This window comes from Odontesthes bonariensis, chromosome 17 (genome assembly GCF_027942865.1).
Source record: "Odontesthes bonariensis isolate fOdoBon6 chromosome 17, fOdoBon6.hap1, whole genome shotgun sequence".
Lineage (NCBI taxonomy): Eukaryota > Metazoa > Chordata > Actinopteri > Atheriniformes > Atherinopsidae > Odontesthes > Odontesthes bonariensis.
In genome coordinates this window covers 5,655,599-5,667,562 of record NC_134522.1, presented here as the reverse complement: position 1 = coordinate 5,667,562, position 11,964 = coordinate 5,655,599, and the positions used below count along the sequence as shown (strand labels likewise).

Sequence of the window (11,964 nt, the reverse complement as noted above, 5' to 3'; positions counted from 1 at the left end):
TGAGCAACGCACTTCCCATTATTTTCACAAAATAAAATACCCGTTGCCTTTTATCATAGGGAAAGCCATTACGATACAATTGGTGCTTTTGTTTTGAAAACAGGAAGTGAACCTACCCTCGTTGTAGCTAGCTTGAAACTGCCGTTTTGACAGGAAATGATGATCGGTGACGTCACGTTACGTTGCATCTTGGGTAGTTTGAGTATGAGTAGTAACCTCATGATGCATACCCAACATTTCGGAGAATCTAGTATGCATCCGGGAACTTAAAAAAGTTAAAGTTAGTAGGAGTAGTAGGAGAAGTGGGCGGTTTTGAACACAGCCTAAGTTTATCTGTGTGAGTTTGTAAATGGCAGCCTGTGTATGGTGTGCACATACTGTTCATCAAACTGTGATTAAATTCAGAATATATACGTCCGCCATATGTTGCCACCCCTCAGAAATTCCTGCCCCCCTCTCGCCACCCCATAAATAGTTTTCTAGAACCGCACCTGTGCACGAGGCAGCCATAAAAGTCGCTTGGTGTCATTTCAGGACGTCTGATGAAGGAATTTACGTTCAGCTGTGGCTCCTCCTTCGTTTGTTGAAGGTTAAACTCCTTGCTCTGATAAAAATGTCAGGATCTTTTCTCCTCCCCACTCTGCTGTCTTGCAGCCTCTGTCCTCTCTTAACTTCTCACCAGACCGCGAGCCGTCGTTTCTGCAGGAAAAATGTCCACAGCTGGGAAGGTGAGCGCACATTATGTGTTTTTCTGTGTTGTGCAGCTGCTCGTATGTGTGCAGTTTCCTTCTGTGTAACTGCAATGCAACAGCTAAACATTATCAGCACAGTTGGAAAGTATCCTGTCAGTTTAATGTTGGCAGCTGGTGATGAAGGAAAGTTTCTGAGAAAAATGTACAAAAAAATCAAGCCAACCCAAGTTATTTATCACAGAGCTCTGCAGCGGCCTACTTGCAATAATATCCTGTATCCTTCACACTCGTGTTTGCCTGATAATAATAATAATAATCAATTTGATTTATAACGCACTTTACATTTACAATAAAATCTCAAAGTGCTACAGTGGGATAAAAGACAAATATTAGGTTCAAAAGCAGGGACAGTTAAATGCAAATAAAATACACAAATAAAAGTAGTGAGTCCTTTAAATGCTAAAACGAAATAAATACAGGACAGAGCATTTAAAGGGAGATCATTAAAAACATTGGGTAAAAAGAAAGGTTTTCAGGCCTGTTTTAAAGTGTTTCACAGTCTGTGGAGCCCTCAGATGTGGAGGCAGAGCGTTCCACAGCCGAGGGGCAGCGCAGGAAAAGGCCCGGTCTCCCATGGTGCGGGAGCGGGTTCCTGGAGTGTGAAGAAGGTTGGTGTTGGAGGAACGGAGAGAGCGTGAAGGACAGTGAAGGGTGAGGAGGTCTTTTAAGTAAGATGGAGCATTACCATGCAGGCAGTGGAAGGTGAGCAGAGAGATTTTGTAAGTGATCCGGGCAGAGACGGGAAGCCAGTGAAGAGATTGGAGAACAGGGGTGATAAGTTCATGTTTACGCACTCTCATCAGGATCCTGGCAGCACAGTTCTGAACATACTGTAATCTCTGTATGTCCTTGCCAGGAATCCCAACGAGAAGTGCGTTGCAACAGTCAAGTCTGGAGGAGACAAAGGCATGGACGAGCCTCTCTGCATCAGAAAGAGAGAGTAAGGGCCGAAGTTTTGCAATATTTCGGAGGTGAAAGAATGAAATTTTGCAGCTATGCTTAATATGGCTTTCAAAGGTGAGCTGTGGATCAAAAATAACACCAAGATTGGTGACCATACTGGAAAGAGAAATGTTCTGGCCAGAGAAGGTAATGTTGAGAATTTTTTTTTTGTTGAATTTGATGTAAGGTACCAATTTGAATCATTTCAGTTTTTGAACTGTTAAGATGGAGAAAATGTTGCTGCATCCATGCCTTTATCTCCTCCAGACCAGCTGTAAGTGTGGAGAGAGAGGATAATTGGCAAGGTGAGGGGGCTGGCAATGATCAAGATGAAAGGGGTGGGGTCTCAGGTACATTGCTACCTAACTTAAGGTAAAGCTGAGTATCATCAGCATAGCAATGAAAAGAGACCACATAGCTGCTGATAATGCACCCAAGTGGGACCATATATAGATTAAGAAGAAGAGGTCCAAGAACTGATCCTTGGGGCACACCACAGGAGACAGGATGGCTCAGTGATCTGGCACGACCAATGGAGACAAATTCGGATCTGTCCATCAGGTATGATCAGAACCAGTCCAGGGCCGTGCCAGTGAGTCCTGCAAGCTGCTGTAGGCGGTGGAGAAGGATGTGGTGATCAACAGTGTCAAAGGCTGCTGACAAATCAAGAAGGATGAGAAGTGAAGAAGAGCCACGATCAGCAGTCATCAACAGGTCATTTGTGACCCGGACCAAAGCTGTTTCAGTACTATGGGCCGCACGGAAACCAGATTGAAATTTGTCCAGAATTCTATTGTCATGGAGGTGCTCTTGAATGTAAACTGAGACTAATTTCTCCAGAACCTTAGCGAGAAAGGGAAGGTTGGAGATGGGTCTGTAGTTTGCTAAGTCCTGGGGGTCCAGGGTAGGTTTTTTAAGGAGGGGTTTGATTATGGCAGATTTCAAAGTGGGGGGAATGTGACCAGATTGAAGGGATGTATTTACTATGGTAGTTATGAGGGGACTGAGAGAGGCAATATGGGCCTTAACCAGGGCTGTTGGGAAGGGGTCAAGGGCACATGTAGAGGGTCTCATGGCCCTGACAGTGGCCTCAACTTCCTTCACACAGACCTCTGGAAACGAGCAAAAGGGGGGAGAGCTCCTGAGCCGTAAATTGGTAGTAGGGCTCAGTGCTGGGGGGAGAGTGATGAGGGCTGATCTGATTGTCTGGATCTTATTATGGAAAAAGGAAAGAAATGTATCACATAGGTCATTAGTAGGGTCAATGATAGAAGCTGTTCGTGGCTGAAGGAGTTGAGTGATGGAGGAAAAAAGTACTTTGGAGTTACCAGGGTTATCTGAGACAACAGATGGATAAAATAGTGATCGGGATTTCTTGAGAGACCTCGCATACATCGTGCGAGGAGCATGATGGTCCAAGATGTTAGCCAGGCTGGTGTTATAAAAGTCCACTGCATTAATGGATACTGGAAGGGAGACAGGAATATGAATATTAAGGTCAGTAGCTAGAAGTTCAGAGTTGATCTTTTTCAGATTTCTAAAAGAAATCTTCCACTTTGGATTGGTGGTACGGTCCAGAAATGGAAGCTCCAAATAAACAACTTTGTGATCAGAGACTCCCATGTCATAAACAGAGAGATGTTGCACAGTTAAGACATCCAGAGTATGTCCACAAGAGTGTGTTGGCAATTTGACATGTTGTTCCAAGTTCAAACAGTCCAGAAGATGAAGATGAAGGAATTCAGCTGCTTGATGATTGTTGGGAGTATCAACATGGATGTTGAGATCTCCAAGTATGAGTGTGTTGGAATTTGTGGAACAGAACATTGACAGAGTCTCAAACATCTCAGAGAAAAAGGAGGAATGAGGTTTGGGGGGCCTGTAGATGAGGAGCACTGTCATTGAATATGGTGGTTTGGTGATAATGTGTGGACTTTTGACCTGTTGCTCCATGTGATATTGGTTTTTCCAAGGAGCAGTTCTATTAAAAGCATCAATGCAACCGGTTGTTTTTAAATGGAATTAAAGGAGAAACTCACTCTGTTTTGTCTAAACTATTGAAAATGAGATGGAGGCAGAGAATTGAAGGAAAGCCTGCAAATAAATGCATAATTCCAAATTCCAAAAGCCTACTTCTTCAGTGGTTTAATAGCAATGAATGCTGCAACAGTAAAACTCATCTTTAGCTCACATCTGTGGACTTTAAATTGTTGCTTCTGCAGGGGCAGTTATGTAACGATCATCGCAGCTACTGGCTATTCTCGTATGATTTGTGCATATTTATGGAGGTTGTGAAACCCACTCCGACATGAGTTACTCCGTGAGTTAATCTTAAACTCACCTTGAGCTGGAACACAAATAATTGAAGGAGCTGGCTGCTGCCAAAGCAGTGAGTTGCTTGTTTCTGTGAAAGTTAATAACTTTCAACGTGTTGCTTTTAATTTTTCATGCCATTTAGAAATTTAAAAAGCCCACATTCGTAGGCCTTATTTCTACAAATCTGCAAATGTGTTTGGTCAAAATGCAGTTTTACAATAATATGTCTTAACTTTACTGTATGTCACGGCCTGTTAGGTCATCAGGTGCAAGGCAGCAGTCGCCTGGGAGCACAACCAGCCTCTGCTGATTGAAGAGGTTGAGGTGGCGCCTCCTCAGGCCGGCGAGGTCCGCATCAAGGTGAGCTGTGGTGATGAGGCGTCCTGCAGACTGTAGTGATGCTGTCACAGCTAAACTGAAAGAAATAAACATTGTTTTGGATAAATAAATGAGGAAAAGCTGGATTCTTATTTTCCAGCCAAATGCCATCTACCTCGCCTTTGGGTGAAAGTCGGCGTCCTTCAGAAGATATTTAGATCACTGGAGATCTGCGTATATCCATATAACGGGAGAGAACAGAGCAGAGACAATGCAGCCTCTAAATAAGGCATTATCTGTCTTTATTTCACCAAAACTTTAAGACCAATGAATGAACGCGTACTATTGCACTGTTAGCTCAGAGCTGCCGTGTTGTTGTTATCGGGGGCTTTCTACACACGCGTCTACTGGGATGACGTCATCGACGCGCTCCGAAGGACGCCGACTTTCACCAAACTGTAATCGGTGAGCAGATGAACGTATTTTATGCCAGAAACAAGGTCCAGGTTTAAAATAAAATGAACTTCTCCTTTAGGTTTGCCTTGTTGCTTAACAACACAAACAACAAACACTCATCAACTTTTAACTGAGGACACGGTGAACGTTTTCTGATCCCCTGTTTCTCTTTTCTTCTGACTTTTATGTCATGCAATTCCTGTTTTCTGAGTAAACAAAACCAAAAACACAAACAATTACAAACTATATTTTCATCGTAGGTTTTTAGCCTAGATTTGAAGAGGCCCAGGTCAGAAATAAGACTCGACGGGGAGCTTATTCCAGAACCTGTGACCAAAGGTCCAGGTCAGCGTGGGAAACCTTTCACCTTCAATCTAAGCCAGATCGTCCCCTTGAATGTGTCCAGGAACTCGTTCTAAGGTCAGAATTTAGGACACCTAAGATGCAAGTGTCAGTGTTTTCATTGTGTTACTTTTCCTCTGTGCAGATCGTGGCCACAGGGGTGTGCCACTCAGACCTGTACCAGCTCTTCGAGGGTACGAACAAAGAGGGATTCCCGGCAGTCCTCGGCCACGAGGGAGCTGGCATCGTGGAAAGTGTCGGTCCGGGTGTTGCTGAGTTCCAGCCAGGTCAGTCAACCCTAACGATTCTCGTCTTATTGCTGTATTTGTTGTACTTGAAGACACAGCTGCTACACCAAAAAAACACCTGTTTCACATATATTGTTCTGGAAAAAAAGTAAATCAAAGCAAAGTTCATTTGACATCTTGTTATTTAAACTCAGGAGACAAGGTTATCCCTCTGTTCATGTCCCAGTGTCGAGAATGTCACCTCTGCAAGAGTCCTAAGACCAACCTGTGCGAAAAAGGGTATTCAGCTCATCTTCTTCCTCTCGTCCTTTAATTTCATTCATGAGATCGTTGACCCTTCAGATGGTGCATTAACCTTTAAATCACTCATTTATGTTGACATTTAAAGTCACGGTCATACATCTTTTGTTCAGGACTCCAAGTGAAGATGACAATATTGCCTTTGAAAACTCAAGGATCACCTGTAAGGGGAAGAAGGTGATCCAGTTTATGGGAACCAGTACTTTCTCTGAGTACACTGTGCTGAAGGAGATCTCTGTGGCTAAGATCGACCCCGCTGCTCCTCTGGACAAAGTCTGCCTGCTGGGCTGTGGGATCTGCACAGGCTATGGAGCGGCCGTGAATACCGCTAAGGTGTGTAGTGTGAAAATACGTCGAGACATTTGAGTCTGTGGTTGCACATTAGTGAGACAGGACTGTTTATTACCAGAGATTGGGACTCAAGTCACTGTGACTTGGACTCGAGTCGCTGTTTTGATGACTTGTGACTTGACTTGAGAAAAAAACAAAAGACTTGAGACTCGATTCGGACTTGGAAGTTAAAGACTCGGCACTTGACTTGAGACACGATGACTTGAGTGTTATTCAGTTCATGTTTTCAGTTTGAATATAAAATTAATAGATTAATTTAAAAAATAATATCGATTACTCGGTAGGAACGCAGGCTGAGAATGGCGTCATGATTGGATCCCTACCCTGTCAATCAGTCATGCCCTCTCTACATACCTTTGTGTTTATTGGAGAGAATAAACTCATATCAGATATGCATCAACATGTCAGCGGGACCGAGAGTCAAAGGCTGTGTTCGAAACCGCATACTACATACTACATACTTCCATTCTGCATACTCATCGATCAGACAGTATGCAGAGCGTTTACCCACAATGCATTTCGCTCCTGCCCGAGCCGAAATCAGCCGGCCTGAAGCTGATTTCTCTTAAGCTCTAAACTCTGTAAACTTTAGCAACATTTGAACATTTTCAGGCGAGAAAGTAGTCGTTTAGATCCCCAACGTGTTGAAAATCTGACAAAATACCGGCTATTTACAATTTTGTTCCCATGAATTCGGCGCTACTAAAGCTAGCCGCAGTGAGCAACGCACTTCCTGTTATTTTCACAAAATAAAATACCCGTTGCCTTTTATCATAGGGAAAGCCATTACGATACAATTGGTGCTTTTGTTTTGAAAACAGGAAGTGAACCTACCCTCGTTGTAGCTAGCTTGAAACTGCCGTTTTGACAGGAAATGACGATCGGCGACGTCACGTTACGTTGCATCTTGGGTAGTTTGAGTATGAGTGGTAACCTCATGATGCATACCTAACATTTCTGCAAATCTAGTATGCATTTGGGAACTTCTCGCTTACTCAAACTCGCATACTAACTCAAAAAAGTTAGTGTGAGTAGTAGGAGAAGTAGGAGAATTATGTGGTTTCGAACACAGCTATTGTCTTCGGCTTTCGTAATTACCATTTTGACGGCAAAAGACGAACAGCACAGTGCAAGACATGCGGCATTAACATCTCAGACAGCCAGACGACAACTTCCAACTTTGTTCGTCATTTGAAGATCCATTCTGACCAGTAAGTGCTCGTCAAATTAGCTAATATTATCCTGTTAGCCTAGTCGGTAGTTAGCTAACGTTAGCTTGATATGATACAGGGTGGACAGGTTGGACATGTTGGCCAATGATGTTTACTGACAGTTACTTATATCTTTGTCTTATTGTCTTTTCACTTTATTTAGATCAGATTATGCAGGTAAAATTGCAATAATAAGGTGACTTGACTTTGATTTTCACTTGACTTGCCCAAGAAAAAATGACTTGGGACTTACTTGAGACTTGGAAGCTAAGACTTGAGACTTGCACATGTGTGACTTGGTCCCATCCCTGTTTATTACCACAGGAAACATAAACGTTCAGTGAAATGTTGACCAAAGTCTCCGGCTTTAGGTTGAACCGGGCTCCACGTGCGCCGTCTTTGGCCTCGGAGCTGTGGGTTTGGCCGCCGTCATGGGCTGCAAAGCTGCAGGAGCCAAACGGATCGTAGCCGTTGACATCAATCCAGATAAGTTCAAGAAGGCCAAAGTGTTTGGTGCCACTGACTTTGTGAACCCCGAGGATCACAATAAACCCATCAGCGAAGTGCTGGCAGAGATGACCAACGGAGGGGTGGATTTCTCCCTCGAATGTGTGGGGAATGTGGGGGTCATGGTGAGGAGATTTAAGGCGCCTTGTTGATATCTACCAGCTGAACAAAGTCCCTGACTGCTCTGTTTCCCCATTTCTCCAGCGCAGTGCGTTGGAGTCTTGCGCGAAAGGTTGGGGAGTCAGCGTCATCGTTGGCTGGACAAACATGCACGACTTTGCCGCCCGACCCATTCAGCTCCTCTTTGGGCGCACATGGAAGGGCTCCTTGTTCGGAGGTGAGAACTGCCACCACTCGTGAAATTATGTGAATATCACAAGTTGTCACTTTTGTGTGTTTGTCAGAGTCTAATTATGTTGTCGACACCCTGCATGCTGCTATATATAAACAGAAAGCACACAAAGCTACCAAGCTTTAGCTTTAGATCGGCACACTGGTTAATTCTCTTCAGGATTGGAAAGACGTTCAACGGGTTTACCTGTGAGTGGTGCCACATCTGGGGCAGCCTGCTGCAGTAGCTTTGGACACACTGTCTGTGTTCGAAACCGCATACTTCTCCTACTACTCCTACTAACGTTTTGAGTTAGTATGCGAGTTTGAGTAAGCGAGAAGTTCCCGGATGCATACTGGATTCTCCGAAATGTTGGGTATGCATCATGAGGTTACTACTCATACTCAAACTACCCAAGATGCAACGTAACGTGACGTCGCAGATCGTCATTTCCTGTCAAAACGGCAGTTTCAAGCTAGCTACAACGAGGGTAGGTTCACTTCCTGTTTTCAAAACAAAAGCACCAATTGTATGGTAATGGCTTTCCCTATGATAAAAGGCAACGGGTATTTTATTTTGTGAAAATAACAAGAAGTGCGTTGCTCACTGCGGCTAGCTTTAGTAGCGCCGAATTCGTGGGAACAAAATTGTAAATAGCCGGTATTTTGTCAGGTTTTCAACACGTTGGGGATCTAAACGACTACTTTCTCACCTGAAAATGTTTCAAATGTTGCTAAAGTTTACAGAGTTTATAACTTAAGCGAAATCAGCTCCAGCCGGCTGATTTCAGCTCGGGCAGGAGCGAAATGCATTGTAGGTAAAGGCTCTGCAAACTGTCTGATCGATGAGTATGCAGTATGTCGTATGTAGTATGCAGTTTCGAACACAGCCTTAGTCTTTCTTTGGGTCTTCTTGAGAGTTCTCCAATAAACTTTTATTCTGTGAAAACACAGGTTTTTTTACACATTTTTCCATGTGTGTTTGGATGCTGTGCTGCTGGAGTTACTTCTCACATCTCTTATGATGCATTTCCATGGAAACAGGAAAGCTGTTTGCAATTGGAGCAGTTGAGGAGGAGATGTCTAGGATGCAGAGCAGGAAAAAATGCAGAGAAAGGAGGAAGGTTAACCCTCATACCTGATTTAAAACAACTTAATTTCTGAAAGGGGACATCTTTGATCAGAACTGAAGTGGAAGAAAAGATTTATGAAAAAAAAAAGTGGAAAAATATATTAATATATGGTATTTTGGGGACCATTTTAGAAGGGGACAAAAATGTCCCTTTTCAGAAATTAAGGAGTTTTTTTTTTTTTTAAATCAGGCATAACAAAAAAATGAAAAATCCCTAAAAATCAATGTTGTTTCTGATCATGACATATCACAGACCATAATTATCCCTTATTGTTTTAAAAGGGGACAAAATGTCCCTTTTCAGAAATTAAGGAGTTTTTTTTTTTCTACACAATGAAAAATCAAAAGTCAAAAATGCACAACTGGACCAAATATGATGAGTATCACTATTACCAGTGTGAAATTAGAGGAGAAAGTACACCCCAAGTGGACAAAAATGTCCCTATCAGGGATTAGGGTTAAACTACTCTCTTTGATCATCATGGGAAATGTGAGATCACTGGTGCGGGAAATGGCACAAGGGCACAGTGGGAATATCATATTTCACTGATGCTCGGTTTGAACTACATGCCTAAATGCATTGAGTTACAGCCATGCGATTGGCTATTTGTGTTAGCAAGCAATTGAACAGGGGTTCCCTAATATAGTGGTTGATGAGCAATATAATTTCTCTTCATGGTTTGTAAAGAATCAATTCATTTAGATAAATGAAATTCAATTAAATTGATCAGTCAACTGAAAGCAAACTCGCTCAACTGCGGATCAGTTGGGCTCTGCCAGTCAGCAGATCCCGGACGAGCCCCCATTTTGTCACAACCTGGCTCAAAAGTATGTGACAAAAGAGGTAGACCACACTCAGTCTGCAATAACTTACAATATGTGCATTCAGATCAGAAACACCAGCACAGAATCAGGATTTCATGCTTTAAAACCATCTGTTTTCATGTCTGTTTTCGGGGGCTCAGGATTCAAAAGTAAAGATGGCGTTCCTCAGATGGTTAAAGCTTATCTGGACAAGAAGGTGAAAGTGGATGAGTTCATCACTCACAACATGAAGCTGGACCAAGTCAATGACGCAGTTGAGCTGATGAAGCGAGGCCAATGGTACATTTTCGCTCCAATAATCCGATCAGCTAATTGTAAGAGTAAAGAAATAACAATGGTTTTCTTTTTGTTTTTTTCCCACAGCATCCGGGTCGTTCTAAGTGTTTCTCCCTGACAATAAGAGCCACAATAAGAACCGCCGCATTGCTTTTACCAGCGTAAAGATCCTGCAGCCGCGTTTGAACAAGATCCTTCAAAATGTGCACAAAACACATGAATTACTCTGAACAACCAACACTTTTAAGGGAGTCACGAGAACAATCAAAGTGTAATTATTGTGTAAGATGTCGTGAATGTAAATTAGAAAGTGCTGTTGCAGCTAAATAAATTATCTAAACACATTGTTTCTCATTGAATTCTCTATGTAATGTGTTTTGTGTGACAAACTTTCTTGTCTGATGCTTAGTTGTGGTCTTTTCTTAACCTTAATTCTGTTTAAACAACCACTCTTTTAACAGTACTATATTTACTGAGCTCATCACCACATCTAAAAGCACACTTTCTAATTAAGCCTCGTACCATGAGTGATATTAATCCTAACGTGCGTTTTGGGTGGTTTTTTTTTACTGCTAATTAAGCAGATACACAAGTCTGTGTATGCTAGTTTCTTTTATTGTACCTCAGTGCCTTTTTTGAAAATGTTACTGATAGAAATACTGTTTTTATGACCCCCAAATGTAACATTTACTCACAGTAAAACATACTGCACACACATTACTGGCTTTACACTTAGCATACAAGTGTGCTTGTGCAGTGTTATGTTTGGCAGTCTAGCCACGGCATGAAAGTCCCTCTTAATTTGTACTTGTTGGACAGCGGTGTGTGGGAATTTGATGTATCATGGGTGATAAACTGATGAGAGCTTTGATGACCAAGGGGAGCGCACGACTCACAGAGGACTGGGACACCCCCGATCTGTCTCCAATCTCCCTCTGAAAGGTTCCCGTGGCCAAAAATCCAAGGGTGGTGATGACCTGGACTTGAGGTGGAATGAATGAATGAACGAATTAGTTTATTTAAAGGACAGCATGCAATACCATAAATCATTGCCATTTCATGAACAAAAACAACAAGATGGTTCCATCGGATTTAGCAGAAGTGCTATTTTCCATCCGTAGTTCTTAAAGGGGGATGGGGTAAGGAGAACAATTATTATCAATTTTTTCATTTCTTTATTTTTAAAAAAACAACCTAATTACCAGTGGGTTACCAATGTGTTCATTTCCGAATTATACATTTTGATTCATATTTTATTTAATATTTTCTTTAAAAAATATTAAATTGGGTAAATATTGGGTTTGATCGGCGAGGTTCTCTCTGGAGTTGTGGCTCCAGCAAGCTGCACACTTTCAGCGGCACAGTCCTTGGATTGGATCCTTCGATTCCTTTTACCGACTCGAGTTTGTACGAGTCACTCACTAAAGTGAATCGGTGTTTTCGAATCACTTGAACCAATCACCCAAAATGTGCATCACAGAATGTACAAGTTCCAAACCGCTTCAAATCATTGTGAAAAAGGCTAAAAATCAAGAAGTCTCCAAGGCGAAACATTTATCTATCTTTCTTTCTCTCTAAATAAATTAATAACCCAAACCAGGCACGTCACCAGACACTTTTTACCGTTACACGACAACGACAGGTAGTGATGGCAAAAC

At 42.4% G+C, this 11,964-nt stretch overlaps 1 protein-coding gene across 4 annotated transcripts; it reads left to right on the top strand.

Moving 5' to 3' along the window:
• The first annotated feature begins 441 nt into the window (after nucleotides 1-441).
• LOC142402472 (alcohol dehydrogenase 1-like) lies at nucleotides 442-10,615 on the top strand. Of its 4 annotated transcripts, XM_075487991.1 has the most exons (10): nucleotides 831-1,692; nucleotides 1,770-1,841; nucleotides 4,269-4,370; nucleotides 5,272-5,413; nucleotides 5,569-5,653; nucleotides 5,788-6,007; nucleotides 7,608-7,868; nucleotides 7,948-8,080; nucleotides 10,171-10,309; nucleotides 10,394-10,615. In XM_075487991.1, exons 2-10 carry the CDS (start codon nucleotides 1,824-1,826, stop codon nucleotides 10,422-10,424), a joined length of 1,131 nt encoding a protein of 376 aa, XP_075344106.1. In that variant the 5' UTR covers nucleotides 831-1,692; nucleotides 1,770-1,823; the 3' UTR covers nucleotides 10,425-10,615. The 4 variants fall into 4 exon arrangements, with proteins under 4 accessions (XP_075344105.1, XP_075344106.1, XP_075344107.1 ...); XM_075487990.1 differs by lacking the exons at nucleotides 831-1,692; nucleotides 1,770-1,841 and adding an exon at nucleotides 442-728; XM_075487992.1 differs by having other exon boundaries at nucleotides 831-1,841; nucleotides 1,962-4,370; nucleotides 5,045-5,413.
• Nucleotides 10,616-11,964: the final 1,349 nt, after the last annotated feature.